The 27,656-nt window shown below is 34.6% G+C and overlaps 1 protein-coding gene across 1 annotated transcript in view; it reads right to left on the reverse strand.

Annotated features, from left to right (window-relative positions):
* The window catches only part of LOC145270208 (uncharacterized), a 45,389-nt gene extending 38,776 nt beyond the window's left edge, over positions 1-6,613 (reverse strand). The window contains exons 1-5 of the mRNA XM_080125841.1: positions 5,405-6,613; positions 4,879-4,971; positions 2,421-2,475; positions 971-1,329; positions 589-673 (exon numbers count right to left, since the gene is read on the reverse strand). Coding sequence (XP_079981967.1) covers positions 589-673; positions 971-1,329; positions 2,421-2,475; positions 4,879-4,971; positions 5,405-5,670 — 858 coding nt within the window. The 5' untranslated portion in view covers positions 5,671-6,613. The remainder of the gene's footprint in view (positions 1-588; positions 674-970; positions 1,330-2,420; positions 2,476-4,878; positions 4,972-5,404) is intronic.
* Positions 6,614-27,656: the final 21,043 nt, after the last annotated feature.

The following is a 27,656-nucleotide window of genomic DNA, read 5'->3' on the forward strand; positions in this document are numbered from 1 at the left end:
CATGCAAGTCAGTCTGGTTTCCGATTTTGAACAGAGCAGACACGGTTGAGATTTCACTAAGATGCATAGAAGTAAAGCAAGATGCGGAACTGTCAAGAAATAGAAGAATAAGCCAAGCGTTAATTAATTAAAGGAAGCCTTCGATTTGTTATCTTGTACAGCTGCAAGCGACAAAGAAAAAAATGGTGAACTTTATCGCATATATATGCATCGCAATTGCATTCACAAATACAAAGAGACACACAGGATGAGATATACACGCAAGAGGCAAAATCCCCCCCCCCCATTTTAGTCAAAGTCCGAAGTCCACTCAAAGATAAGGGTTAATGAATGTAAGATGTTAGTGCAGTAATGGTTAATGGTATTTGGGTAGAAGTTTGATTATTGATGTGGACGGCTCAACAAGAACTTGTCAATCATGAAGCTTCCCAAGACGAGAGCCATTGATTTAAATTGGGACGTGATGGGAGTCAGAGCGATCATGATGAAAATAGAGAAGGTTCTGTTGTTTTAAATTTACTGGGGAGGAACCATTTTAGACATGAATAGTAGTCTGAAGAATCCAAATGTTATGAAACGTTGCCTTACCTGTGAGAGTTCAGCATCAATAGACGCTATATCTGGATCTTTCGTTTCCCATGACTGCAACATATTCAGGTATTCTTTCAGTGATCTTAATTTGTAAAAATATATAACAATAAATGTTAGCTTCAATTTTAATATTTGCTGCTTCTGCACTATTAGGACGAGATTTTGTAGGCGATAAATGGAGTTTTCAGATAAAAAAAAAAATAATGGTTTTAATTGATTTTTTTTTGTCAATTCTAATAAATTACAATGTTAGCTTCCAAATTATGCAGTCGAAATTACCTAAATATTACTGAATTATTAAAAAAAAAAAATTTAATCGTGTTAGCAAGTGAAGAAATTGCCGCCACCTTGTTTAAATTGAAACATGCAATGTACTTACGCTAATTTCTCTCGTTGGGTTTTGTAATTCAATAACAACTTGTTCGTCTCGAGCACTTCCAACCGCAGATTAGCATCAGTCGCCTCCTTTGAGACCCGGAAATCGCTCGGGGTCATCAGCAAAACATCCGAGTCTTTTTCCTGAACTGGACCAGGACCAGCATTCTTGGCTAATGGATTCCCAGACTGAAGTTTTGTATCGGGCTGAACGTCTACTAGCTGCGGCTCGGGAGAAAGAACCAGTCGGCTAGCAGGAGAGAGTCTTTCAGATGAATTCTCGGGAGGAGTCTGGTTCATTTTAATCAGCCTCTCTGGCCCTTCTTCAAATCTAGGTTTGACCAAAGGTTTTTCAATCGTAAACTGTAAAGAAATGAAATTTTAAATTCAAATTCATGTCAAATCCTGGTGAAAATGAACAAACGGTGCAGTTTTAGGCTTTTAATATATGTACATTTGAGTTCTGCAACCATACAAAAAAAAAAAAAAATACAGCAAAATGTCACTTTAAATGTAAGATCCCTTAGCACATTGAAAAATAGGGTGGAAGGGATGTCACTTGATGTATGATCCCTTAGCACAATGAAAAATAGGATAGGGGAACTTACTTTGAATGTAAGATCTCTTAGCACAATAAAAAAGTAGAGGTATGTCACTTTATAGGTGAGATCCCTTAGCAAAATGAAAAAAAAAGTAGGGCATGTTACTTTAAAAGTAAGATCCCTTAGCACAATGATAAATAAGGTCGAATGTGGGATTTTTCTTTAAATGTGAGATCACTTTTCAAATTAAAATATTGGGTGGGGAGATGTCACTTTAAATGTAAGATCCCTTAGCACATTGAAAAATAGGTTTGGTGGGGAAGTCACATTACATATAAGATCCCTTAGCACAATGCAAAATAGGATAGGGAGAAATAACTTTAAATGGAAGATCCCTTACCACAATGAAAAAAAAGTAGAGTATTGTAACTTTAAAGTTAACATCCCTTAGCACATTGAAAAATATGGTGGGGGATGTATGATCCCTTAGCATAAGGAAAACTAGAGTGAGAGGATATCTCTTTAAATATGAGATCCCTTAGCACAATTAAAAATAAGGTTGGGAGTGGGATTTTGTTTTAAACACATTTAAAAATAGTAGGGGTCAGAGTGGACCTGGGAGCAAATAGCAATTAAAGGGTGGCTCCACACTCCCCAAAGCCTGCAAGCTGGGGCCTAACCACTGGATATAGTGTAAGGTCATATCCAGGACCACAGATATATATAGATAGGTACAGAGATTGAGAACGCACTAAAAATGTGGCTTCATTTCGGTACCTAACTTACCTGGGTGGGTTGCCTGTAGGCGGAGAAAAACCGTGTCACACAGACAGACAAACAGTAGGAAAATTTATAATAAGATATAACAAAAATAAAAAAAGAAATAATACCATCAAAATAGACAATTCTCACCTGATTTTCAATGTCTTTGGTTATAGCTTTTTCCATCTTGATAGGAATTTCGGGACTGAAAAAAGAAAAACAAATTGCTAACTTAGCGATACAAATCATATATATATATATATATATATATATATATATATATATATATATATATATATATATATATATATATATATATATATATTTAAAATATAATTATTTTTTATTTTTTTATAACTTTTTACAATTTCGGGTGCTAACCTCTCTCTCTCTCTCTCTCTCTCTCTCTCTCTCTCTCTCTCTCTCTCTCTCTCTGGCTTCTCCGCGTCCTTGCTACGAATATAAATATGAGAGAGACAGAGAGAGAGAGAGAGAGGAAAGGGGGAGACAGAGGGGGAGAGAGCGAAACAGAGAATATGTTTCACGTCAACGAAGCACACATTTGCATAAACACACACACACACACACACAAATACTTAAACACGCCCACATTCACTCTTCAAACTAAACAAGTTTAACTCAGCACACACACACACACACACACACTTGCATAAACGCACACACACATACTTGCATAAACACACTAACACACACAAACACAAAGTATTACTCTGTGTGTGCGTGCGTGCGCGCATGTAAACCAACCGGAAAAGCACGTCCACATTCACTCTTCAAACCAAACAAGTTTAAATCAACCAATGAAAAGGCAGCTACGTAACACACACTCCATAAAAGGTAAAAAAGGTTGTAACGACGATTGCGATCTGTTTGATTTTTCCCGGAAAAAGTTAACCGTTTCCACATCGATGGTCAAATTTTTTTTTTTTTGCTTACATGGAGGCAAGAAGCGACTCGGGGATAAGGGTTATTGTGTGTATTGTCTATCTTGCTCCCTCTGTCCCCCTCTCTCTGTATGTCGCTCTGTCTCACGCACTCCGCCTCCTCCCTCCCTCCTCTCTCGACGTATTTTTAATCAAATTTCTATTTTCTAACGTCAATTTTAGATTTAAAAATTTGAAGGAAAACATGAATTACCTCCCTTTGTCCTTTCAAATTCCACTTCGTTTTTTGTTATTTTATTATGCAATAAATTGAAATATTGAATTTCAAGCGAAACCAATGATATCTACTGAATTGTCATGTCGCAGTACTGAACATATCCAAAAATTACGAAAAACGATTCTAGAAAATTAATCTTTTCATCAAAGAAATTTAAGAATGTAAACTGTGTCAAAATACTATTAGAAACTCACCGATGACAAAATTAAGTTTCTTATATGTATATTATATAAACTGTGTGAATCACTTTATTGCAGACTAGCATTTCAGCCCGGCGTTGCCCGGGTGTTTTGAGGTGTATGCTGAGCAAAACAAAAAAAAAAACGGTCAATTTTTTTAACTTTGACCCCTATTATGACCCCTTAAAATTTATTGTTCAGGGCTCAAATAAAGTTATTAAGTTAGATCAATGTCCAAAGAACCTATATCTAAAATTTCATGTGTTTAGATCCAAAATTGTCGGAGGAGTTTGGTAGAGTTCTCAAAGGTCAAATCGTTGAACTTTGACCCCTTAATCGCAAAATTTCTGTCCAAAAACCAATCACATCGATTTTCCCCAAATCTCAGTACCCTGTATATCATATTTCAAGTCTGTAGGCTTAAAATTGACAGAGTTATTGCGTAGGGAAATGTAGATACACAGACACTTTCACTTTTATAGATATATATAGATAGATTAGTTAAATATGAATATTTCACTAAATATTCGTCAAAAAATAAAATTATATCATCAAAGGATTGCTTTAAGGTTTGTTATTTCTAAAAATGTTATTTAAATCCATGCGATATTCACAAAGTTATGGCATTTTATTCTTTATCGAAGAATTTATACTGTCCATCGCTTTTATTGCTGGTCTCTTTAAATGTTGTTTCAGGACAAAAAATACAATGTCTAATGATGAAAACCTTATTTTTAATATTTGTTTTTAAATATATTTTTATGTCATAGAATAATGAAAAAGAAGCACATTCTAGGTGCTAAGCCTCAAATAAATTATTTATCGACATATCCGCCATTTTTTTAAAACAACTTAAAACAACCTTTTGTCTCCTGGGGAAATCAATCGTTTGATTTCAAAAAGAACTTATGGCTCTAGCAATATCAACTATATTCTCCACAAGGCATCTTTTGAAGTAAATTACTCTCCTCTCTCCTAAACTCCTCTTTTTAATATTGACCAGAGATATTCAATGGGCTTAAGGTCTGGAGAACACGGTGGTCAGGCCATGAGAGTTTCTCCAAAGAAGCCCATAGATTCAAGGAAGAGATTCCAACACAAAACCTATCAAAGAACACTGCCCAGCACATAAAGCACCTTGGTGCGAAAGCTCATAAAAGCTGGCCCAGCCATTTTAGAGTCCAAAGGGAACGAACTCACAGAAACACAGACAAAGTTCCAATATTGATATTCATCTCCGGAATACTCACCTGGAATTTTCTAGATCAACATCGTGGGAGTCGTCTAAAAACGACGGATAGAGAGGCTGTGGCCGATGTGTGGGAACCAATACTTCGGAAGTACTGAAAAAAAAAACAAAAAAAACACAAACACAAGAGATGAGTAACGTGTACACTTTTTATTTATTTAAAACTAGCAGGGAGACCCAACGTTGCCTGGGATTAAATGATGATTAACGCTCCAATCGTCTGTTCCGTCTTTCATCGAAGGCATTCCGATATGAAACCTATCTAAGAACACTGTCGGCCACATGAAGTACATTCGTGTGAAATTTCATAAAAATCGACCCAGCCGTTTTTGAGTACATAGGGAATGAACTCATATAACGTTACTTCCCCACCTAACCTATTTTTCAATGTGCTAAGGGATCTTACATTTTAAGAGATATCCTCTCACCCTAGATTTCATCGAGTTAAGGGATCATACATCACCCCCCATTTTTTAATGTACTCAGGGACGTTCAATTTAACGTGACAAAAAGTGTGTTATACTCACAATGATATTCTGGGGTCACCAACTGATATTTCGGGGAAGACGATTGGTCGGTGTCTGGTGATTCCTGAGTTCGGTGCCACTAAGGCTGACCTATGACATCTCGCAGCAATTGTTTTCTGGTGCCAACGGTGAGCAAAATGTCGAACCTTATTAACGATGGACACAGCTGACTGAGCAAGGAAAAAAAAACACAACGATTTTACACATTTAATTTTAACGTCTGCAGATTCAAAAAAATTATACGAAAATATAAAATTAGAAGCCATTTGCGATTAAAATGGACAGTTCTCCAAGATTTTTAAGAGGGGCCCTTTTCGGCTCCTAAATTCCAGTGAAGACCACTGAGTTTTCCTATTTACTTGCCTCCCCACGAGGGCAGAGTTAGGTCGGTTTTTAATGTGGGGAAAATCCAGTTCGCAAAATGAGTAACTCTGGATAAGAGCAAGAATAAAAATGGTCTCAGTCATGAAGGATTTCTCCTCCACTGACCGAGGACAGAAAAGGTGAAGTGTACCATCAGAACAGATACTACACTGTGATCTTGGCCCGAAGGTCAGATAGGTGCCAGCAAAAAAATTCAATGGGAAATGACTGCTGCGATAACGCAAATTCATCTGCAAAGTTTATCGGAACAGGTGGAGAGCATTAGAAACCTGGGTAGACTTGTTGTCACTCAGATTCCAGGGAACACCACAGATTGCTCTCAGAGAGAAATCTTTGATGACAGTCTGTGTGAAAACTCCTAGAGAATACAAATAATATTAATAATAGCAAGACCTGTGGAAATTCCAGAGGGTTCATTCATATGTAATATAATGATGTTGGCATTCTGCAGATGTTCAGTGTAAATGGAGACGCTCTGATATTATTGTAGCTCTTTTGTTAAAACTGCAAAACTATTTATCTAAGCTAGCTTGGCATAGCACGGTCGTAAAGTATGCGCTCTTGGCAAAGTGCGATTGCAAAGTATGCTTAAATATGATATTTTAATTCGTGCAGATTTCGTATTGGAAGTACATAACAATTAAACGACCTGGATTTAAGCGTGACTCAGAAAATAACATACACACTATCATATTAATATATATAGACTAGCGAGAACTGTGGAAATTCCACAGGGGACTCATTCATATCTAATATATTGATGTTAGCGTTTTCTAAATATTCAACGCAAATGGAGACGCTCTGATATTATTGTACCTATTTACAATGCCTCCCCACGGGACAGAGTTAGACACCAGGGTCGTTTTTTTAACGTGGAGAAAAGGTACAAAAAATAAAAAAAATTGTCAGCATCTGAAGAACAGATACTACACTTTGATCTTGATTATTGTAGCTTTACTGTAAAAACTGCAAAAGTATTTATCTAAGCTAGCACAAACGCGGGGTAAAACCCAGTCGTAAAGTACGCTTAAATATGATATTTTAATTCTTGCAGATGTTGTATGGGTAGAGAGTTAGGAATGAAGTTAGGTAGGTAGAAAGGTAGGTAAGTAGGAATGGCTGGAGGTAGTTAGGTAGAAAAATATGTATGTATATGTAGGTAGGCAGAAACGGAGGTAAGTACGTGGTATGTAGACAGGTAGATGGGAAGGTAGATAGAAACGAAAGTAGGTAGATAGGAATGGTGATAAGTAGAAAAGTGGATAGATAGATAGGTAGTTAAGTAGGTAAAAATGTAAATTGGTAGGTAAGTAGATAGGGAGGTAGAAAGTGAGGTGTATAAGTAAGTAAACAGGCATATATATATATATATATATATATATATATATATATATATATATCTTATCAATAAGATAAAAAGCTATAGCAAACATCTACTTTAACCACAGTTCCTGATTTCAAAAAAAGAAAAATTAAAAGATTCATCTGCCTTACTTTTAATGCTAGGTTTATTTATGGTGTCTTTTAAATTCAATAAAAACCCTCCTAAATTTGCTGATGAGGAGACCTTGCTTACCAAAAAACTATATCTAATTGTTCTACATAACTTCATGTATACCACAATAAAAAGCACGGATTTCCGAAACGATCGTACAGATAATTGATTTTGTTGTTGTTCCTTCTTATGAAACTGATTTTTAATTTAATTAAAATTTGATTTTTAAATTTTAAATTATAAATCACATTACTTAATATTGAATTAGCTCTAGGACATTTAACTATCGAGCTTATTATATATCTAAATTACAACGAGCTCTTTCTATTTCCTGTATTTTAATTGAACTAGTAATTTCACTGTTACATTAAAATACACTCAGCTCTTTAGACTATTGTTCTAATCTCCTTTAAATTTATATATATATATATATATATATATATATATTGTTTACAGAAAATTTTAGATGAGATAAATCATTGGTATCGTCGGTTTCAAACCTAATAATTATGACTGTTTTAGATACGCAGGCTCTCTTCAGTCAACACATATATATATATATAGTGTTTTGGAGTAAGAAATCCAGCAGAGTGCTCAATTATAAGGATAATCCGAAAATAGGAGCGTATTATTTATATTTTGTTTACAGAAAGTTTAAGAGGAGATAATACATCTTATTTACCTACCTATATATATATATATATATATATATATATATATATATATATAAATATATATATATATATAGAGTTATGTGTGTGTAGCTGTTGTAGTAAGGAACCTCGTGGGTGTTAAAAAAAAAGAAAAAGAGGCCACGGGTAATCAAAGGTTGAGAAACGCTGCCCTAGGATTTGTGACTAATTCCTAAGTCCAAACAAGAGGGGATGTGGGTATAGGTAGATGAGAATCCTATAGACCAAGGCAAGTTAACGTGTATTAAACTGAAAATTTCTAAGTCCAAACAAGAGGGGATGTGGATATAGGTAGATGAGAATCCTATAGACCAATGCAAATGCAAGTCAACGTGTATTTAATTGAAAATTTCTTAGTCCAAACAAGAGGGGATGTAGATATAGGTAGATGAGAATCCTGTAGACCAATGCAAGTCAACGTGTATTCAATTGAAAATTTCTAAGTCCAAACAAGAGGGGATGTGGATATAGGTAGATGAGAATCCTATAGACCAATGCAAGTCAACGTGTATTCAATTGAAAATTTCTAAGTCCAAACAAGAGGGGATGTGGATATAGGTAGATGAGAATCCTATAGACCAATGCAAGTCAACGTGTATTCAATTGAAAATTTCTAAGTCCAAACAAGAGGGGATGTGGATATAGGTAGATGAGAATCCTATAGACCAATGCAAGTCAACGTGTATTCAATTGAAAATTTCTAAGTCCAAACAACAGGGGATGTGGATATAGGTAGATCAGAATCCTATAGACCAATGCAAGTCAACGTGTATTCAATTGAAAATTTCTAAGTCCAAACAAGAGGGGATGTGGATATAGGTAGATGAGAATCCTATAGACCAATGCAAGTCAACGTGTATTCAATTGAAAATTTCTAAGTCCAAACAAGAGGGGATGTGGATATAGGTAGATGAGAATCCTTTAGACCAATGCAAGTCAACGTGTATTCAATTGAAAATTTCTAAGTCCAAACAAGAGGGGATGTGGATATGGGTAGATGAGAATCCTATAGACCAATGCAAGTCAACGTGTATTCAATTGAAAATTTCTAAGTCCAAACAAGAGGGGATGTGGATATAGGTAGATGAGAATCCTATAGACCAATGCAAGTCAACGTGTATTCAATTGAAAATTTCTAAGTCCAAACAACAGGGGATGTTGATATAGGTAGATGAGAATCCTATAGACCAATGCAAGTCAACGTGTATTCAATTGAAAATTTCTAAGTCCAAACAAGAGGGGATGTGGATATAGGTAGATGAGAATCCTATAGACCAATGCAAGTCAACGTGTATTCAATTGAAAATTTCTAAGTCCAAACAAGAGGGGATGTGGATATAGGTAGATGAGAATCCTATAGACCAATGCAAGTCAACGTGTATTCAATGTAAAATTTCTAAGTCCAAACAAGAGGGGATGTTGATATAGGTAGATGAGAATCCTATAGACCAATGCAAGTCAACGTGTATTCAATTGAAAATTTCTAAGTCCAAACAAGAGGGGATGTGGATATAGGTAGATGAGAATCCTATAGACCAATGCAAGTCAACGTATATTCAATGTAAAATTTCTAAGTCCAAACAAGAGGGGATGTAGATATAGGTAGATGAGAATCCTATAGACCAATGCAAGTCAACGTGTATTCAATTGAAAATTTCTAAGTCCAAACAAGAGGGGATGTGGATATAGGTAGATGAGAATCCTATAGACCAATGCAAATGCAAGTCAACGTGTATTTAATTGAAAATTTCTTAGTCCAAACAAGAGGGGATGTAGATATAGGTAGATGAGAATCCTGTAGACCAATGCAAGTCAACGTGTATTCAATTGAAAATTTCTAAGTCCAAACAAGAGGGGATGTGGATATAGGTAGATGAGAATCCTATAGACCAATGCAAGTCAACGTGTATTCAATTGAAAATTTCTAAGTCCAAACAAGAGGGGATGTGGATATAGGTAGATGAGAATCCTATAGACCAATGCAAGTCAACGTGTATTCAATTGAAAATTTCTAAGTCCAAACAAGAGGGGATGTGGATATAGGTAGATGAGAATCCTATAGACCAATGCAAGTCAACGTGTATTCAATTGAAAATTTCTAAGTCCAAACAACAGGGGATGTGGATATAGGTAGATCAGAATCCTATAGACCAATGCAAGTCAACGTGTATTCAATTGAAAATTTCTAAGTCCAAACAAGAGGGGATGTGGATATAGGTAGATGAGAATCCTATAGACCAATGCAAGTCAACGTGTATTCAATTGAAAATTTCTAAGTCCAAACAAGAGGGGATGTGGATATAGGTAGATGAGAATCCTATAGACCAATGCAAGTCAACGTGTATTCAATTGAAAATTTCTAAGTCCAAACAACAGGGGATGTTGATATAGGTAGATGAGAATCCTATAGACCAATGCAAGTCAACGTGTATTCAATTGAAAATTTCTAAGTCCAAACAAGAGGGGATGTGGATATAGGTAGATGAGAATCCTATAGACCAATGCAAGTCAACGTGTATTCAATTGAAAATTTCTAAGTCCAAACAAGAGGGGATGTGGATATAGGTAGATGAGAATCCTATAGACCAATGCAAGTCAACGTGTATTCAATTGAAAATTTCTAAGTCCAAACAAGAGGGGATGTGGATATAGGTAGATGAGAATCCTATAGACCAATGCAAGTCAACGTGTATTCAATTGAAAATTTCTAAGTCCAAACAAGAGGGGATGTGGATATAGGTAGGTGAGAATCCTATAGACCAATGCAAGTCAACGTGTATTCAATTGAAAATTTCTAAGTCCAAACAAGAGGGGATGTGGATATAGGTAGATGAGAATCCTATAGACCAATGCAAGTCAACGTGGATTCAATTGAAAATTTCTAAGTCCAAACAAGAGGGGATGTGGATATAGGTAGATGAGAATCCTATAGACCAATGCAAGTCAACGTGTATTCAATTGAAAATTTCTAAGTCCAAACAAGAGGGGATGTGGATATAGGTAGATGAGAATCCTATAGACCAATGCAAGTCAACGTGTATTCAATTGAAAATTTCTAAGTCCAAACAAGAGGGGATGTCGATATAGGTAGAAGAGAATCCTATAGACCAATGCAAGTCAACGTGTATTCAATTGAAAATTTCTAAGTCCAAACAAGAGGGGATGTGGATATAGGTAGATGAGAATCCTATAGACCAATGCAAGTCAACGTGTATTCAATTGAAAATTTCTAAGTCCAAACAAGAGGGGATGTGGATATAGGTAGATGAGAATCCTATAGACCAATGCAAGTCAACGTGTATTCAATTGAAAATTTCTAAGTCCAAACAAGAGGGGATGTCGATATAGGTAGAAGAGAATCCTATAGACCAATGCAAGTCAACGTGTATTCAATTGAAAATTTCTAAGTCCAAACAAGAGGGGATGTCGATATAGGTAGAAGAGAATCCTATAGACCAATGCAAGTCAACGTGTATTCAATTGAAAATTTCTAAGTCCAAACAAGAGGGGATGTGGATATAGGTAGATGAGAATCCTATAGACCAATGCAAGTCAACGTGTATTCAATTGAAAATTTCTAAGTCCAAACAAGAGGGGATGTGGATATAGGTAGATGAGAATCCTATAGACCAATGCAAGTCAACGTGTATTCAATTGAAAATTTCTAAGTCCAAACAAGAGGGGATGTCGATATAGGTAGAAGAGAATCCTATAGACCAATGCAAGTCAACGTGTATTCAATTGAAAATTTCTAAGTCCAAACAAGAGGGGATGTCGATATAGGTAGAAGAGAATCCTATAGACCAATGCAAGTCAACGTGTATTCAATTGAAAATTTCTAAGTCCAAACAAGAGGGGATGTCGATATAGGTAGAAGAGAATCCTATAGACCAATGCAAGTCAACGTGTATTCAATTGAAAATTTCTAAGTCCAAACAACGGGGGATGTGGATATAGGTAGATGAGAATCCTATAGACCAATGCAAGTCAACGTGTATTCAATTGAAAATTTCTAAGTCCAAACAAGAGGGGATGTCGATATAGGTAGATGAGAATCCTATAGACCAATGCAAGTCAACGTGTATTCAATTGAAAATTTCTAAGTCCAAACAAGAAGGGATGTGGATATAGGTAGATGAGAATCCTATAGACCAATGCAAGTCAACGTGTATTCAATTGAAAATTTCTAAGTCCAAACAAGAGGGGATGTGGATATAGGTAGATGAGAATCCTATAGACCAATGCAAGTCAACGTGTATTCAATTGAAAATTTCTAAGTCCAAACAAGAGGGGATGTGGATATAGGTAGATGAGAATCCTATAGACCAATGCAAGTCAACGTGTATTCAATTGAAAATTTCTAAGTCCAAACAAGAGGGGATGTCGATATAGGTAGATGAGAATCCTATAGACCAATGCAAGTCAACGTGTATTCAATTGAAAATTTCTAAGTCCAAACAAGAAGGGATGTGGATATAGGTAGATGAGAATCCTATAGACCAATGCAAGTCAACGTGTATTCAATTGAAAATTTCTAAGTCCAAACAAGAGGGGATGTGGATATAGGTAGATGAGAATCCTATAGACCAATGCAAGTCAACCTGTATTCAATTGAAAATTTCTAAGTCCAAACAACGGGGGATGTGGATATAGGTAGATGAGAATCCTATAGACCAATGCAAGTCAACGTGTATTCAATTGAAAATTTCTAAGTCCAAACAAGAGGGGATGTCGATATAGGTAGATGAGAATCCTATAGACCAATGCAAGTCAACGTGTATTCAATTGAAAATTTCTAAGTCCAAACAAGAGGGGATGTGGATATAGGTAGATGAGAATCCTATAGACCAATGCAAGTCAACGTGTATTCAATTGAAAATTTCTAAGTCCAAACAAGAGGGGATGTCGATATAGGTAGAAGAGAATCCTATAGACCAATGCAAGTCAACGTGTATTCAATTGAAAATTTCTAAGTCCAAACAAGAGGGGATGTGGATATAGGTAGATGAGAATCCTATAGACCAATGCAAGTCAACGTGTATTCAATTGAAAATTTCTAAGTCCAAACAAGAGGGGATGTGGATATAGGTAGATGAGAATCCTATAGACCAATGCAAGTCAACGTGTATTCAATTGAAAATTTCTAAGTCCAAACAAGAGGGGATGTCGATATAGGTAGAAGAGAATCCTATAGACCAATGCAAGTCAACGTGTATTCAATTGAAAATTTCTAAGTCCAAACAAGAGGGGATGTCGATATAGGTAGAAGAGAATCCTATAGACCAATGCAAGTCAACGTGTATTCAATTGAAAATTTCTAAGTCCAAACAAGAGGGGATGTGGATATAGGTAGATGAGAATCCTATAGACCAATGCAAGTCAACGTGTATTCAATTGAAAATTTCTAAGTCCAAACAAGAGGGGATGTGGATATAGGTAGATGAGAATCCTATAGACCAATGCAAGTCAACGTGTATTCAATTGAAAATTTCTAAGTCCAAACAAGAGGGGATGTCGATATAGGTAGAAGAGAATCCTATAGACCAATGCAAGTCAACGTGTATTCAATTGAAAATTTCTAAGTCCAAACAAGAGGGGATGTCGATATAGGTAGAAGAGAATCCTATAGACCAATGCAAGTCAACGTGTATTCAATTGAAAATTTCTAAGTCCAAACAAGAGGGGATGTCGATATAGGTAGAAGAGAATCCTATAGACCAATGCAAGTCAACGTGTATTCAATTGAAAATTTCTAAGTCCAAACAACGGGGGATGTGGATATAGGTAGATGAGAATCCTATAGACCAATGCAAGTCAACGTGTATTCAATTGAAAATTTCTAAGTCCAAACAAGAGGGGATGTCGATATAGGTAGATGAGAATCCTATAGACCAATGCAAGTCAACGTGTATTCAATTGAAAATTTCTAAGTCCAAACAAGAAGGGATGTGGATATAGGTAGATGAGAATCCTATAGACCAATGCAAGTCAACGTGTATTCAATTGAAAATTTCTAAGTCCAAACAAGAGGGGATGTGGATATAGGTAGATGAGAATCCTATAGACCAATGCAAGTCAACGTGTATTCAATTGAAAATTTCTAAGTCCAAACAAGAGGGGATGTGGATATAGGTAGATGAGAATCCTATAGACCAATGCAAGTCAACGTGTATTCAATTGAAAATTTCTAAGTCCAAACAAGAGGGGATGTCGATATAGGTAGATGAGAATCCTATAGACCAATGCAAGTCAACGTGTATTCAATTGAAAATTTCTAAGTCCAAACAAGAAGGGATGTGGATATAGGTAGATGAGAATCCTATAGACCAATGCAAGTCAACGTGTATTCAATTGAAAATTTCTAAGTCCAAACAAGAGGGGATGTGGATATAGGTAGATGAGAATCCTATAGACCAATGCAAGTCAACCTGTATTCAATTGAAAATTTCTAAGTCCAAACAACGGGGGATGTGGATATAGGTAGATGAGAATCCTATAGACCAATGCAAGTCAACGTGTATTCAATTGAAAATTTCTAAGTCCAAACAAGAGGGGATGTCGATATAGGTAGATGAGAATCCTATAGACCAATGCAAGTCAACGTGTATTCAATTGAAAATTTCTAAGTCCAAACAAGAGGGGATGTGGATATAGGTAGATGAGAATCCTATAGACCAATGCAAGTCAACGTGTATTCAATTGAAAATTTCTAAGTCCAAACAACAGGGGATGTGGATATAGGTAGATGAGAATCCTATAGACCAATGCAAGTCAACGTGTATTCAATTGAAAATTTCTAAGTCCAAACAAGAGGGGATGTGGATATAGGTAGATGAGAATCCTATAGACCAATGCAAGTCAACGTGTATTCAATTGAAAATTTCTAAGTCCAAACAAGAGGGGATGTCGATATAGGTAGATGAGAATCCTATAGACCAATGCAAGTCAACGTGTATTCAATTGAAAATTTCTAAGTCCAAACAAGAGGGGATGTGGATATAGGTAGATGAGAATCCTATAGACCAATGCAAGTCAACGTGTATTCAATTGAAAATTTCTAAGTCCAAACAACAGGGGATGTGGATATAGGTAGATGAGAATCCTATAGACCAATGCAAGTCAACGTGTATTCAATTGAAAATTTCTAAGTCCAAACAAGAGGGGATGTGGATATAGGTAGATGAGAATCCTATAGACCAATGCAAGTCAACGTGTATTCAATTGAAAATTTCTAAGTCCAAACAAGAGGGGATGTGGATATAGGTAGATGAGAATCCTATAGACCAATGCAAGTCAACGTGTATTCAATTGAAAATTTCTAAGTCCAAACAAGAGGGGATGTGGATATAGGTAGATGAGAATCCTATAGACCAATGCAAGTCAACGTGTATTCAATTGAAAATTTCTAAGTCCAAACAAGAGGGGATGTGGATATAGGTAGATGAGAATCCTATAGACCAATGCAAGTCAACGTGTATTCAATTGAAAATTTCTAAGTCCAAACAAGAGGGGATGTGGATATAGGTAGATGAGAATCCTATAGACCAATGCAAGTCAACGTGTATTCAATTGAAAATTTCTAAGTCCAAACAAGAGGGGATGTGGATATAGGTAGATGAGAATCCTATAGACCAATGCAAGTCAACGTGGATTCAATTGAAAATTTCTAAGTCCAAACAAGAGGGGATGTGGATATAGGTAGATGAGAATCCTATAGACCAATGCAAGTCAACGTGTATTCAATTGAAAATTTCTAAGTCCAAACAAGAGGGGATGTGGATATAGGTAGATCAGAATCCTATAGACCAATGCAAGTCAACGTGTATTCAATTGAAAATTTCTAAGTCCAAACAAGAGGGGATGTGGATATAGGTAGATGAGAATCCTATAGACCAATGCAAGTCAACGTGTATTCAATTGAAAATTTCTAAGTCCAAACAAGAGGGGATGTGGATATAGGTAGATGAGAATCCTATAGACCAATGCAAGTCAACGTGTATTCAATTGAAAATTTCTAAGTCCAAACAAGAGGGGATGTAGGTATAGATAGGTAAGAATCCTATAGACCAAGCCTTCTAAACCTGTATTCAATTGAAAATTTCTAAGTCCTTACAGGGGTGGACGTAGGTATAGGTAGATGAGGAGCTACTAGACCAACACATGTCAAGTAGTATTCAATTGAAATCTCTAAGTTCAAAACAGTGTAAGTAAGTGTCTTGAAGTGCCCGATCGACGCCTACTGCCATGTTGGGTGCATGTAGGCGTAGCAAAATGCCTTCTAATCTGCTAGGCACATCGGGACTTAGTTTTTTTTCTGTCCTTTCTCTGCACCGTGTAGGTTGGCGTCTGGATGTGCCTCATCGACGCCTACTGTTACCTGGGATAGCAAGACGGGGAATAGGGATAAAGAATAAGAAAAGGGAGATAGACAGATCTAGATAAATACAGAGGTATAAAGAGAGACAGGCAAGGGAGATACATTTCATGATTCAACTTATATGCTAATAAGAAATAGTTGGTGTATCAGGAACACAAGCATTGTTTTTACTGGTTAATTCTACATCAGAATACACTTGTAGATTTTATGTAGCTTTTTTTCTATAGGGAACATGCAAATAGCACACATAACATCTAGACATATAAATATATACATAAAACAATTATAGTTATGAGATATATCTGAACTAATCCAAAAAGACAATAATGATGAATATCATCACTTACCTTGGAAAATTATCCAGGCTGTATGCCTACTCACATTCCATCAAACACCAGGAAATCATGAGCCATTGCTTGGTTGATTTTTTTTATTTTTATTTTTTTCATACACATTTGTAATTGTGTTTTGCTTTATCAAGTATTTTTGTAGTTAATCTGTGGTGTTGGGAGAGGTGTTAACATGAATCAATTTTGCTTAACATTTTTTATTATGTATATTTTTTTCAGTTTACAGAGTCATTGCAGTACCAAGTCTGACACTGTAATTGCTTGAAAAGTATTGCATTGGGAAGGATTCTTTTTTCTTTCTTTTTTTTTTTTTTTTTTTTGAGGTGTGCAGGAATTTCAGTAGGGGAAGTTTCTACTGATTTCAGATTCCAAGACAGCAAACTTGTATTTTATTGTTTGTGCATTCTTTTATCAAGTTTTTACAGATGTTTTTGTGTTATGAAAGTGAAAATGAATGAGTTGCAAAGACATTTACATTTTTGCATCCTTTTTTTAATTCTTCACCTTGTGTGTTTTAATGTCCCAAGAGTGAACCAAGACGGATGAGTCTTATTCAGCAGAGTGGAAAAAAACAGGTTACCTTTGGTTGTCCTCAATGGATTTGTCCATAGTATAATGTGTCCAAGTTATTGCCCTAATAAAGTGAGAACCATACCCCAAAACTAATGCAGAACTCTACTTACGTATTGCACAGCTACAAGAGTTAACTTGTCTAGGATAAGTGCCATATAAGTTTGCACATGTCACTATATAGCTCTATTTATTAACTCATATGAACTTAAATTGCTGAACATGTCTCAAAAATTTTCTACAGAGCTCTACTTAGAAATGAGCACTCTCAAAGACAATTTATCTAACATAATTTTGAAATATGTTTTATAAAGTTACCATAGAGCTCTCAAATATATTAGGCACTCAAATAAGAAACTTGTTTTAAATACTTGTCATATATATATATATATATATATATATATATATATATATATATATATATATATATATATATGTATATATATATATATATATATTAAACACTTACAGTATATCTATACTTACATATTGACATTTAGGTTTTCAAAACATACTGCAGAGCTCTTCATGTTTTCTGAATTTTATTCTTTCGTCTACTAATGTATTGAGCACTCTTAAGTATATTCGTGTAGCTGAATTGCCATACGTTTTTTGAAAGTCTATATTTAGCTCTACTAATGTATTGAACTCTGTCAAAATAAATTTATGCAGTTGAAATGCCATATGTTTCTCAAATCTTTTATTTAGCTCTACTAATATATTGAGCACTCTGGAAGTAGATTTGTCTAAAATAATTGCCAAAATGTTTCCAACTCTTACTACAAAGCTCTATAAATGCATTGAGCACTCTTAAAGTAAAATCGTCTTGTATAATTAAACAAAGCAATTTTTAAATTTACTACACAGCTATATAAAACTATGGAGCACATGCAAGAATCATTGGTAAATATATAAATCACATAATTATTAGAAGTTATTTTTTTAATTGAAATACATATATATATATATAATCTATATATATATATATATATATATTCAAGGGAGACAATTTGTATATAGATCACATAATTATTAGAAGTTTTTTTTATTGAAATAAATATATATATATATATATATATATATATATATATTCAAGGGAGACAATTTGATATAGATCATATAATAATTAGAAGTTATTTTTATTAATTGAAGTAAATATATATATATATATATATATATATATATATTTATTTCAATTCAATCAATGAGACATAGAGCAAAAAGTCATGTTATTTAGATTTTTACTTAATAATAACACTTTAAAATAGTGCTCAAAACTAGACAGAGCTGATATTATAAAACGTTTATTTTATTACAGGATAAGTAAACATTAAGATTTAACCAGAGTTATATAAGAGTGCTCAATAAGACATAGAGCAATAAAGACATTTTATTTAGATTTTTATTTAATAATTACACTTTAAATAGTGCTAAAAAAAGGGAGACAATTTGTATATAGATCATATAATTATCAGAAGTTATTTTTTTTATTGAAATAAGTAAATATATGTGTATATATATATATATATATATATATATATATATATATATATATATATATATATATATATTACAGGGGGACAATTTGTAATTTTTATTAGACCTTATTTTTTTTTATTGAAATATATATATATATATATATATATATATATATATTCAAGGGAGACAATTTTAATATAGATCACATAATTATTAGAAGTTATTTTTTTTTAATAAATATATATATATATATATATATATATATATATATATATATATAAATATATATATTTAATATATATAAATAATCTATATATGTTCAAGGGAGACAATTGTTATATAGATGACATAATTATTAGAAGTTATTCTTTTTATTGAAATATATATATATGTATATATATATATATATATATATATATTGACATTTTAGATTTTTCATTGAGAATCATAACATTTAGAATAAAATTATTAAAATTTATATTACATTATGTCATATTCACACAAGAACACCAAAAAAATTGTGGTTATCTAAATTGACGTATACATTTTTTTTAACTTATTACCTTGCTCTACTGATGTATTGAGCACTCTACATATAAGTCCTGTCATTTGAATTTCTGTGTATATATTTTAAATATTTACAGTTACCTCTAAGTCTTACCATCAAATTGCCATACATATTTCCAAAAATGTAACAACTATCTCTACTAATTCATTAATCATTGTATATATTTATCTTTCTGTCTCTCATTATTTATCTATCTATCTATCTATAGAATTGAATATGTCTGTCTGTGTGTACATTTCTGTCAATTTTAGTCTACATATTCCAAATTTTGATAAAAAGGGTACTGAGATTTTGGAAAATCTATGTGATTGGTACTTGGACAGAAATTTGGCGATTGAGGGGTCAAACTTCAATGATTTGGCCTTTGAGAACCCTACAAATCTCCTCCGACAATTATGGGTCTAAACACTTGAAATTTTACATATAGTTTCCTTGGACATGGATCTAACTTAATATCTCATTTGGAGCCCAAAACAATAAATTTTAAGGGTTAATAATAGGGGTCAAATTTTAAAAAATTAACCGTTTCTCTGCTTTCTTTTTTGTTAGGGAGGGGGGCAGCATACACCGCTAAACACCGGGGCTACGCCAGTAACCCATGCTAGTATAATATATATATATATATATATATATATATATATATATATAAAAATGTATTTATTTCAATTTAAAAAAATAATTCTAATAATTATCTGATCTATATACAAATTGTCTCCCTTGAATATATATTTATTTCAAATAAAAAAAATAACTTCTAATAATTATGTGATCTTTATACAAATTGTCTCCCTTGAATATATATATATATATATATATTCAAGGAAGACTATGTGAATATAGATAACAATTATTAGAAGTTATTTTTTTAATTGAAATAAATAAATAAATAAATATATATATATATATATATATATTTGAATTAAAAAATAACTTCAAATAATTATGATATATATACAAATTGTCTCCCTTGAATATATATATATATTTCAATTAAAAAAAAAACTTCTAATTATTATGTAATCTATATACCAATGGTCTCCCTTGAATATGTATATATATATATTCAAGGGAGACAATTTGTATATAGATTACATAATTATTAGAATTTATTTTTTTTATGCTTAATTGAACTTTAATGCTTAGTTTTTCCATCAATTGTTTGACTTGGGTAATTTTTTTTAATGTATATTTGAAAAAAATCTATGCACTAGTTGAGATAAGAAATAAAGAAAATTCTTACCTGTTACTTCCCAGGTGTTATCTCCACTTTTTCTCTTTTCTGCTTCTTGCTGAAACTCATGGCAATTTCATGTTTGTTTGTGTTCTTTGTTACATATATATAATTTTTACTGTGATGATTTTTTTCCTTTTAATAATTTAAAAACTTCTTTTTTTTAATAATTTAAAAACTTTTTTTTTTAATGATATATTTAACTTTCTGGTTATGATCAAACACCCATGTACTACTTTTTTTTTGTAGTTGCATAAGTTAGCTGATGAGAAGAAATACAAGCAGAACTGCATTCATTTAAATAAAGCTAATAGTTTAGAATTTGATTGTACCCAGATGTGCATGTACACAAAGAAAGAAACACTTACTTGAGGACTTCTGTAACTACAGGAAACATGTGGCAGCTAGGATAGGTGATGCTGCTGGATTCAGTTGTTTTTTCCAATGCACATAATTCTCACAATAGCTGATAGAATTCCATCATGATCAAGAGGAGTACCTGAAATTATAAAGATATACACACAGAAGGAAAGAAAAAGAATACTTACTCTACTTCTATGACAATGATTGCTGCCAAGACTTCGAGATGCTAATGTTGGAAGAAACAGATAGACATACATCATACGCAGTTTGATTGTACCCAGATGTGCTTGAACGCAAAGAAAGAAATACTGGATTCAAAGTGCACAAGACATGTGGCAGACAGGAACGGTGATGCTGCTAGGTTTCATTGCTTGTTCCAATCTATAAAAAAGAGATGATATTTATAGTGTTGATAATCTACTGCTGTGTAAAAGCTGGAACAATGGAAACAGTTAAATTAAATTATCAAATCACAAAGACTGAAATCGAAATAAAAAGAAGAAAGGGTGATACTATACTCATCTTCCTGTCGGTGCAGACCACTTGCTGGTGACTGTTCGTTCGCCATTAAACTGGAAAGTAAAATAAAAAAAAGAAAAAAAAAAGAGGTTCCACCGGAGAAAGCTCTCGTCTGGGCAGCGAGGTGATGAACTCCCGAAAGGAGGGGCACTATATAAAAACAAGCTTTGCTGCGAACATCTCCTAAAAAGCGGTTTCTACTCAGAATAACAGGCGGAGCAGAAAACAGAGGTGTTCTCTCTACCCAACAGGATTCGTAAAGAGACCACTAGTTTGTGTTCATAAGACAGCGATGATCGCTCACAAAACTGGCATTCCTACTATCATATCGGAGGACCGTCATATATAATTGCACTACCATTTCGTATTGGAGGACGGTCATATATAATTGCACTACCATACCGTTTCGGAGTTCCTAGACAGTAGGAATAATAAAAGCGGCCTTAAAGCGGCTTGTGAGCACACAATCTAGTCGAACTCTAGTCGTCCTTAGTCGAGTCGAGGCAAGCCTGCATTACATAGTAACACGAGCACGTGTCGCCTGCTTAGAGGGTAGCCCCCTTCGGGAGATTCGAAAGCGCACCTCACAGCGGAAGAGCTTCGGAACCAATCGGACCGTACCCAGACTTGCAGCTATTTGTTAACTTGGAAGTGGAGTCAACACCCCGACACTGAGAAAAGAGCTTTCCAAAAGCTCAAAACCAGTTGCATGCAAAGTCGGGGAAACTGGGAGCAGGCTGGGGAGAACACGGGGCCTTGCAGGGAGGCCCATTTTTCTCTTTCGTTCGGTTTACATCTTTCGGGTATTGTTCTCCTTTCAGCCTGCCCCCATCACGCCTTTTTGCTCGCCACATGCAAGCGTATAAAAAGACGACCAGATGACGGACGCAACAAACTAATGCCGACATTTTCTGGATTTTTTTTTTTTTTTTTTTTGCCAGAGCCCATTTAGCCGTGTAGCTGTTAAACTACAACGTTACACCCCCCTACCACGGTGAGGATAGGGTTGGACTTTAGGGGGGAAAATACACATCCAGTATTTTATCCAAAAAAAGAACGGTTTATAAACTGCACAATTGTCACGGTAATTCTACAGTTTATGGACCGCCCTTAAATAATATTATATACATGCTTTCATCTAACAAATTTAAAAAAAAGACGTTAATTTAGATTTAAATTAAAAATATTTTATCCAAGAACAGCACGGTTTATAAACTGCACAATTGTCACGGTAATTCTATAGTTTATCGACCACCCTTAAATAATATTATATGTATACTCTCACCTAACAAATTAAAAAAAAAGACGTTAATTTAGATTAAAATTTTAATATTTTTTTCCCAGAACAGCACGGTTTATAAACTGCACAATTGTCACGGTAATTCTATAGTTTATCGACCACCCTTAAATAATATTATATGTATGCTTTCACCTAACAAATTTAAAAAAAAAGACGTTAATTTAGATTTAAATTTTAATATTTTTTCCCCAGAACAGCACGGTTTATAAACTGCACAATTGTCACGGTAATTCTATAGTCTATCGACCACCCTTAAATAATATTATATGTATGCTTTCACCTAACAAATTTAAAAAAAAGACGTTAATTTAGATTTAAATTTTAATATTTTTTCCCTAGAACAGCACGGTTTATAAACTGCACAATTGTCACGGTAATTCTATAGTCTATCGACCGCCCTTAAATAATATTATATGTATGCTTTCACCTAACAAATTTAAACAAAAGACGTTAATTGAGATTTAAATTAAAAATATTTTTTCCAGCAAAAGCACGGTTTATAAACTGCACAATTGTCACGGTAATTCTATAGTTTATTGACCACCCTTAAATAATATTATATGTATGCTTTCACCTAACAAATTTAAAAAAAAAGACGTTAATTGAGATTTAAATTAAAAATATTTTTCCAGCAAAAGCACGGTTTATAAACTGCACAATTGTCACGGTAATTCTATAGTTTATCGACCACCCTTAAATAATATTATATACATGTTTTCATCTAACAAATTAAAAAAAAAGACGTTAATTTAGATTTAAATTTAAAATAATTTTTCCAAGAACAGCACGGTTTATAAACTGCACAATTCTCACGGTAATTCTACAGTTTATCGACCGGCCTTAATAATATTATATATATACTTTCATCTAACAAATTAAATTAAAAGACGTTAATTTAGATTTAAATTAAAAATATTTTATCCAAGAAAAGTATGGTCTATAAACTGCACAATTGTCACGGTAATTTTTATTGGCTGGGTTTCTAACAGTATTTTGTATAATAAAATATAAAATTAAATATAAAAAGACGTTAAACGTGAAAATCGTGTAAACTACACAAGTGTCGAAATTTGAAAAGAAATTCGACTTGTTTATGAACTGTGCGCATAGTAACAACGTTCATTTGAACACTCGTGAAGTTTACACACCTTAAATAAATGCGTCGTCTACTTTGAAATGAGGAAAATATAAATACCTTAAATTTGTTTGACATCAGAGAAATAGGCAAAAATAAAGCAGCGGCAGGGCGGCGGTTATCTTTTCAGACGACGGGGGTGGTAAGTGGCGGCCAGTCGTGCTACTTCGGTGATATGTATCAGGCTTTTAACTGGAGAGCGACGACTACATTTTCGCCTCCTGTGTTCTTCTTTTTTTTTTGTAGGTCGGGTGGAAGAATGTCCGTGCGTTCACTGACACAGCTGGGCGAATCTCTTTTCTTCTGTTCTTCTTCTTTCTGGTCCCCTCGTTTTATAGTCGTAAACCGGCTCCCAGCGGCTGTCATATTTCAGGCCTTTATTTTCGGCGGGGAGCTCTGCCATTGGTTCATAATTCTTTTTATGGTTTCTTATTTTTCTTTTTCCAAACGGAAGCGATGCGTGGAGCCATGTGCAAACGAAGATTTTTTTATTTTGTCTCTATGCTGGAGATGTTAGCATCCGGTTGGCATGTTCCCACAAGTTTGAAGAGTGAATGTAGACGTGTGTGCGTCTGTATATGTGTGTGTTAATGCAAGTGTGTGTGTATGTGGGTGTGTGCGTCGTTGGTGGACGAGAGCTGTCTCTTTCGGTCTCTCCCCCCCTTTTCCCTCTCTGTCTGTCTATATATAAGGACACGGAGAAGCGAGAGAGAGAGAGAGAGAGAGAGAGAGAGAGAGAGAGAGAGAGAGATAGGCAGGTGGGGGGGAGTGGGCGAAGGGAAGGGGAATTGGCAAACGAAGTTGAAATGAAATCCATTTCGTTAACTTTCAAACTCGCTTGACACTTATGCCACCCACCCCTCCCCAGCTCATGACAGTTTTTAACGGAAAGTTGATTTGTGTTGGTGTGTATTTGTGTGTACGTGTGTGTCTGTGTATGTGTATGTTTATGCGAGTGTGTGTGTTTATGAAAGTGTGTGTGTATGTGTGTGTTTATGCATTTATATTTAAAAATACAAACAATAATATCTCGAAAACTATTTGTCTTTCTCTGCTAATTTTCCTTGCGATATTCGTTTTCAGCATACCTAAACAAACAGAGGCTTGGCCCCTTTCATATGCCGCCTGTTCAAACATGGTCGCCAGTGATTTACATTTCAAAATACACGCATTAATAAAACTAGCTCCAAAACTAGTAGTCTTTCTGTCTGTGCTAATTTTCCTTGCGATATTCGTATTCAGCATACCTGAACAAACTGAGGGTTGGCCCCTTTCATATGCCGCCTGTTCAAACATGCTCGCCAGGGATTTACATTTCAAAATACACGCATTAATAAAACTAGCTCCAAAACTAGTAGTCTGTCTGTCTGTCTCTGCCAATTTTCCTTGCGATATTCGTTTTCAGCATACCTGAACAAACTGAGGGTTGGCCTCTTTCATATGCCGCCTGTTCAAACATGGTCGCCAGTGATTTATATTTAAAAATACACGTAATAATAAAACTAGCTCAAAAACTAGTAGTCTGTCTTTCTCTGTCAATTTTCTTTGCGATATTCGTTTTCAGCATACCTGAACAAACTGAGGGTTGGCCCCTTTCATATGCCGCCTGTTCAAACATGGTCGCCAGTGATTTACATTTCACAATGCACGCATTAATAAAACTAGCTCCAAAACTATTTTTCTCTGCTAATTTACCTTGCGATATTCGTTTTCAGCATACCTGAACAAACTGAACAGTACGAGTTTTCCGGGTACGGTTTTTCCGGAGACGAGTTTTCCCGGGACAAGTTTTCTGGGCACTGGTATAAGTGCTATGGATTCATCAGAGCACATCACATCTCATTAAAGTACTTGTAAACAGGGATGCAACACTGAGGCGATGGGACAGACTTTGGAGATTGGCCTATAGCACGCACGGGGCCTATTAGATTAGATACTCTTTTTGTTTTTGTTTTTGTGCTCAACGATAAAAACCGACTTCTTCATTTGTGTTTGCTTCTCATTTTAACTTTTGCTCTAATAAGAGTTTCGCTAATGTGAAAAAGAAAACATGTTCGAACGTTTGCTGACATTTATTGGATGTGTTGCTTTGCTACCAGTATTTTGCTTAATTTTCGAGTTTGGAGCGATTGTCGAGTGTCACAAGATGACTAAAATATCAGACACTTATTTATTGTTCTAACTTAAAACTGTGCGCTACTTTTGTTTGTGTTAAATAAACGTTTTAAAATAAGTTAAAACAACATTTTCTCATATATTTATTTGTTCACTACTTTTTCGTTTTGTTCTTATTGAATGCGAAATATTCGCCGTAGAATTTCCACGGGTCACGATTATTTCGTTTTATTAATCTTAAGTTTCATAGAATAAAAAGTTCAGACACAACTTTGTCGAGCCATTTTTTAAAACTTACGTTTGACCCCGGCACGTGCAGTGCAGAGAACACGACCCTTTCTCTCCTTCACCCACTTTCTCTCTTCTTTAGCTTGCTGACAAGCGAATGCTTATGTGTGCGTGCGTGTGTGTGTGTGTGTGTGTGTGTGTGTGTGTGCGTGTGTGTGTGTGTGCGTGCGTGTGTGTGCGTGCGTGTGCGTGCGTGCGTGCGTGCGTGCGACGTGCCAACGTCAAACGAAGTTTAAATTGAAATTCATTTCGTCGGTTTCAACAAAATTTAAAAAAATAAAAACTTTTTCCCGACCGGCCGGATTAGGGTTGTGAGGTGTGGTTAGAGTTCATGAAAATAAATGTTAGCAATAAAAACTTTTTAAAACTAAGTTAGAAAAATGAACACAATTTGCTTCCCCACCAAATTATCGTATTATTGGAGGCCCCGATTCTTCTTTTTTTTAGGCGATGTAATAAACCATATTTTTGAGTAGGTTTCCTCCTCTCTTTATTTTGGTTTGTATATTTTTTATGTTGCAAAAATGCTTCCGGGAGATTTTTTTAGGATTCTAAACGTTTACTTTTTTTTTACACTTTTTATTATCTTCGAAAAATGTACACAAATGTAAACAATCAGTTTACGAGTTGAAAGGCATCGTTAAAATATTTGTAGCGAGTTCTTTTCATTTTATATTTTTATTTCGTCCTCTTCAAGTCCAATGTAAACAAGTTCTTGATAAGCCGTTCCTCTTAAGGAATCCAATTTACAAAATTTATACTTCTAACGATTACTATGATATTGTCCCATTGACTACTGCACACTCTTTAAACCCTCGAGTGGTCTCTGGGCCTTGATAAGTAGTGATCCCTTTGTAAAACAAAAAATATTTCAATACTTTGATGTGCTAGTTTTCCTTTTCATTTCAAAATGCACGCATTAATAAAACTAGCTCCAACACTATTTGTCTCTGCTAATTTCCTTACGATATTCGTTTTCAGCATACCTGAACAAACTGAGGGTTGGCCCCCCTCATATGCCGCCTGTTCAAACATGGTCGCCAGTGATTTACATTTCAAAATACACGCGTTAATAAAACTAGCTCCAAAACTATTTGTCTCTGCTAATTTTCCTTGCGATATTCGTTTTCAGCATACCTGAACAAACTGAGGGTTGGCCCCTTTCATACACCGCCTGGTTAAACTGTTCAAACAGGGTCGCCAGTGATTTACATTTCAAAATACACGCATTAATAAAACTAGCTCCAAAACTATTTGTCTCTGCTAATTTTCCTTGCGATATTCGTTTTCAGCATACATGAACAAACTGAGAGTTGGCCCCTTTCATACACCGCCTGCTCAAACATGGTCGCCAGTGATTTACATTTCCAAATACACGCATTAATA

Source organism: Euprymna scolopes, chromosome 46 (genome assembly GCF_053919585.1).
Source record: "Euprymna scolopes isolate OS-2025 chromosome 46, ASM5391958v1, whole genome shotgun sequence".
NCBI lineage: Eukaryota > Metazoa > Mollusca > Cephalopoda > Sepiida > Sepiolidae > Euprymna > Euprymna scolopes.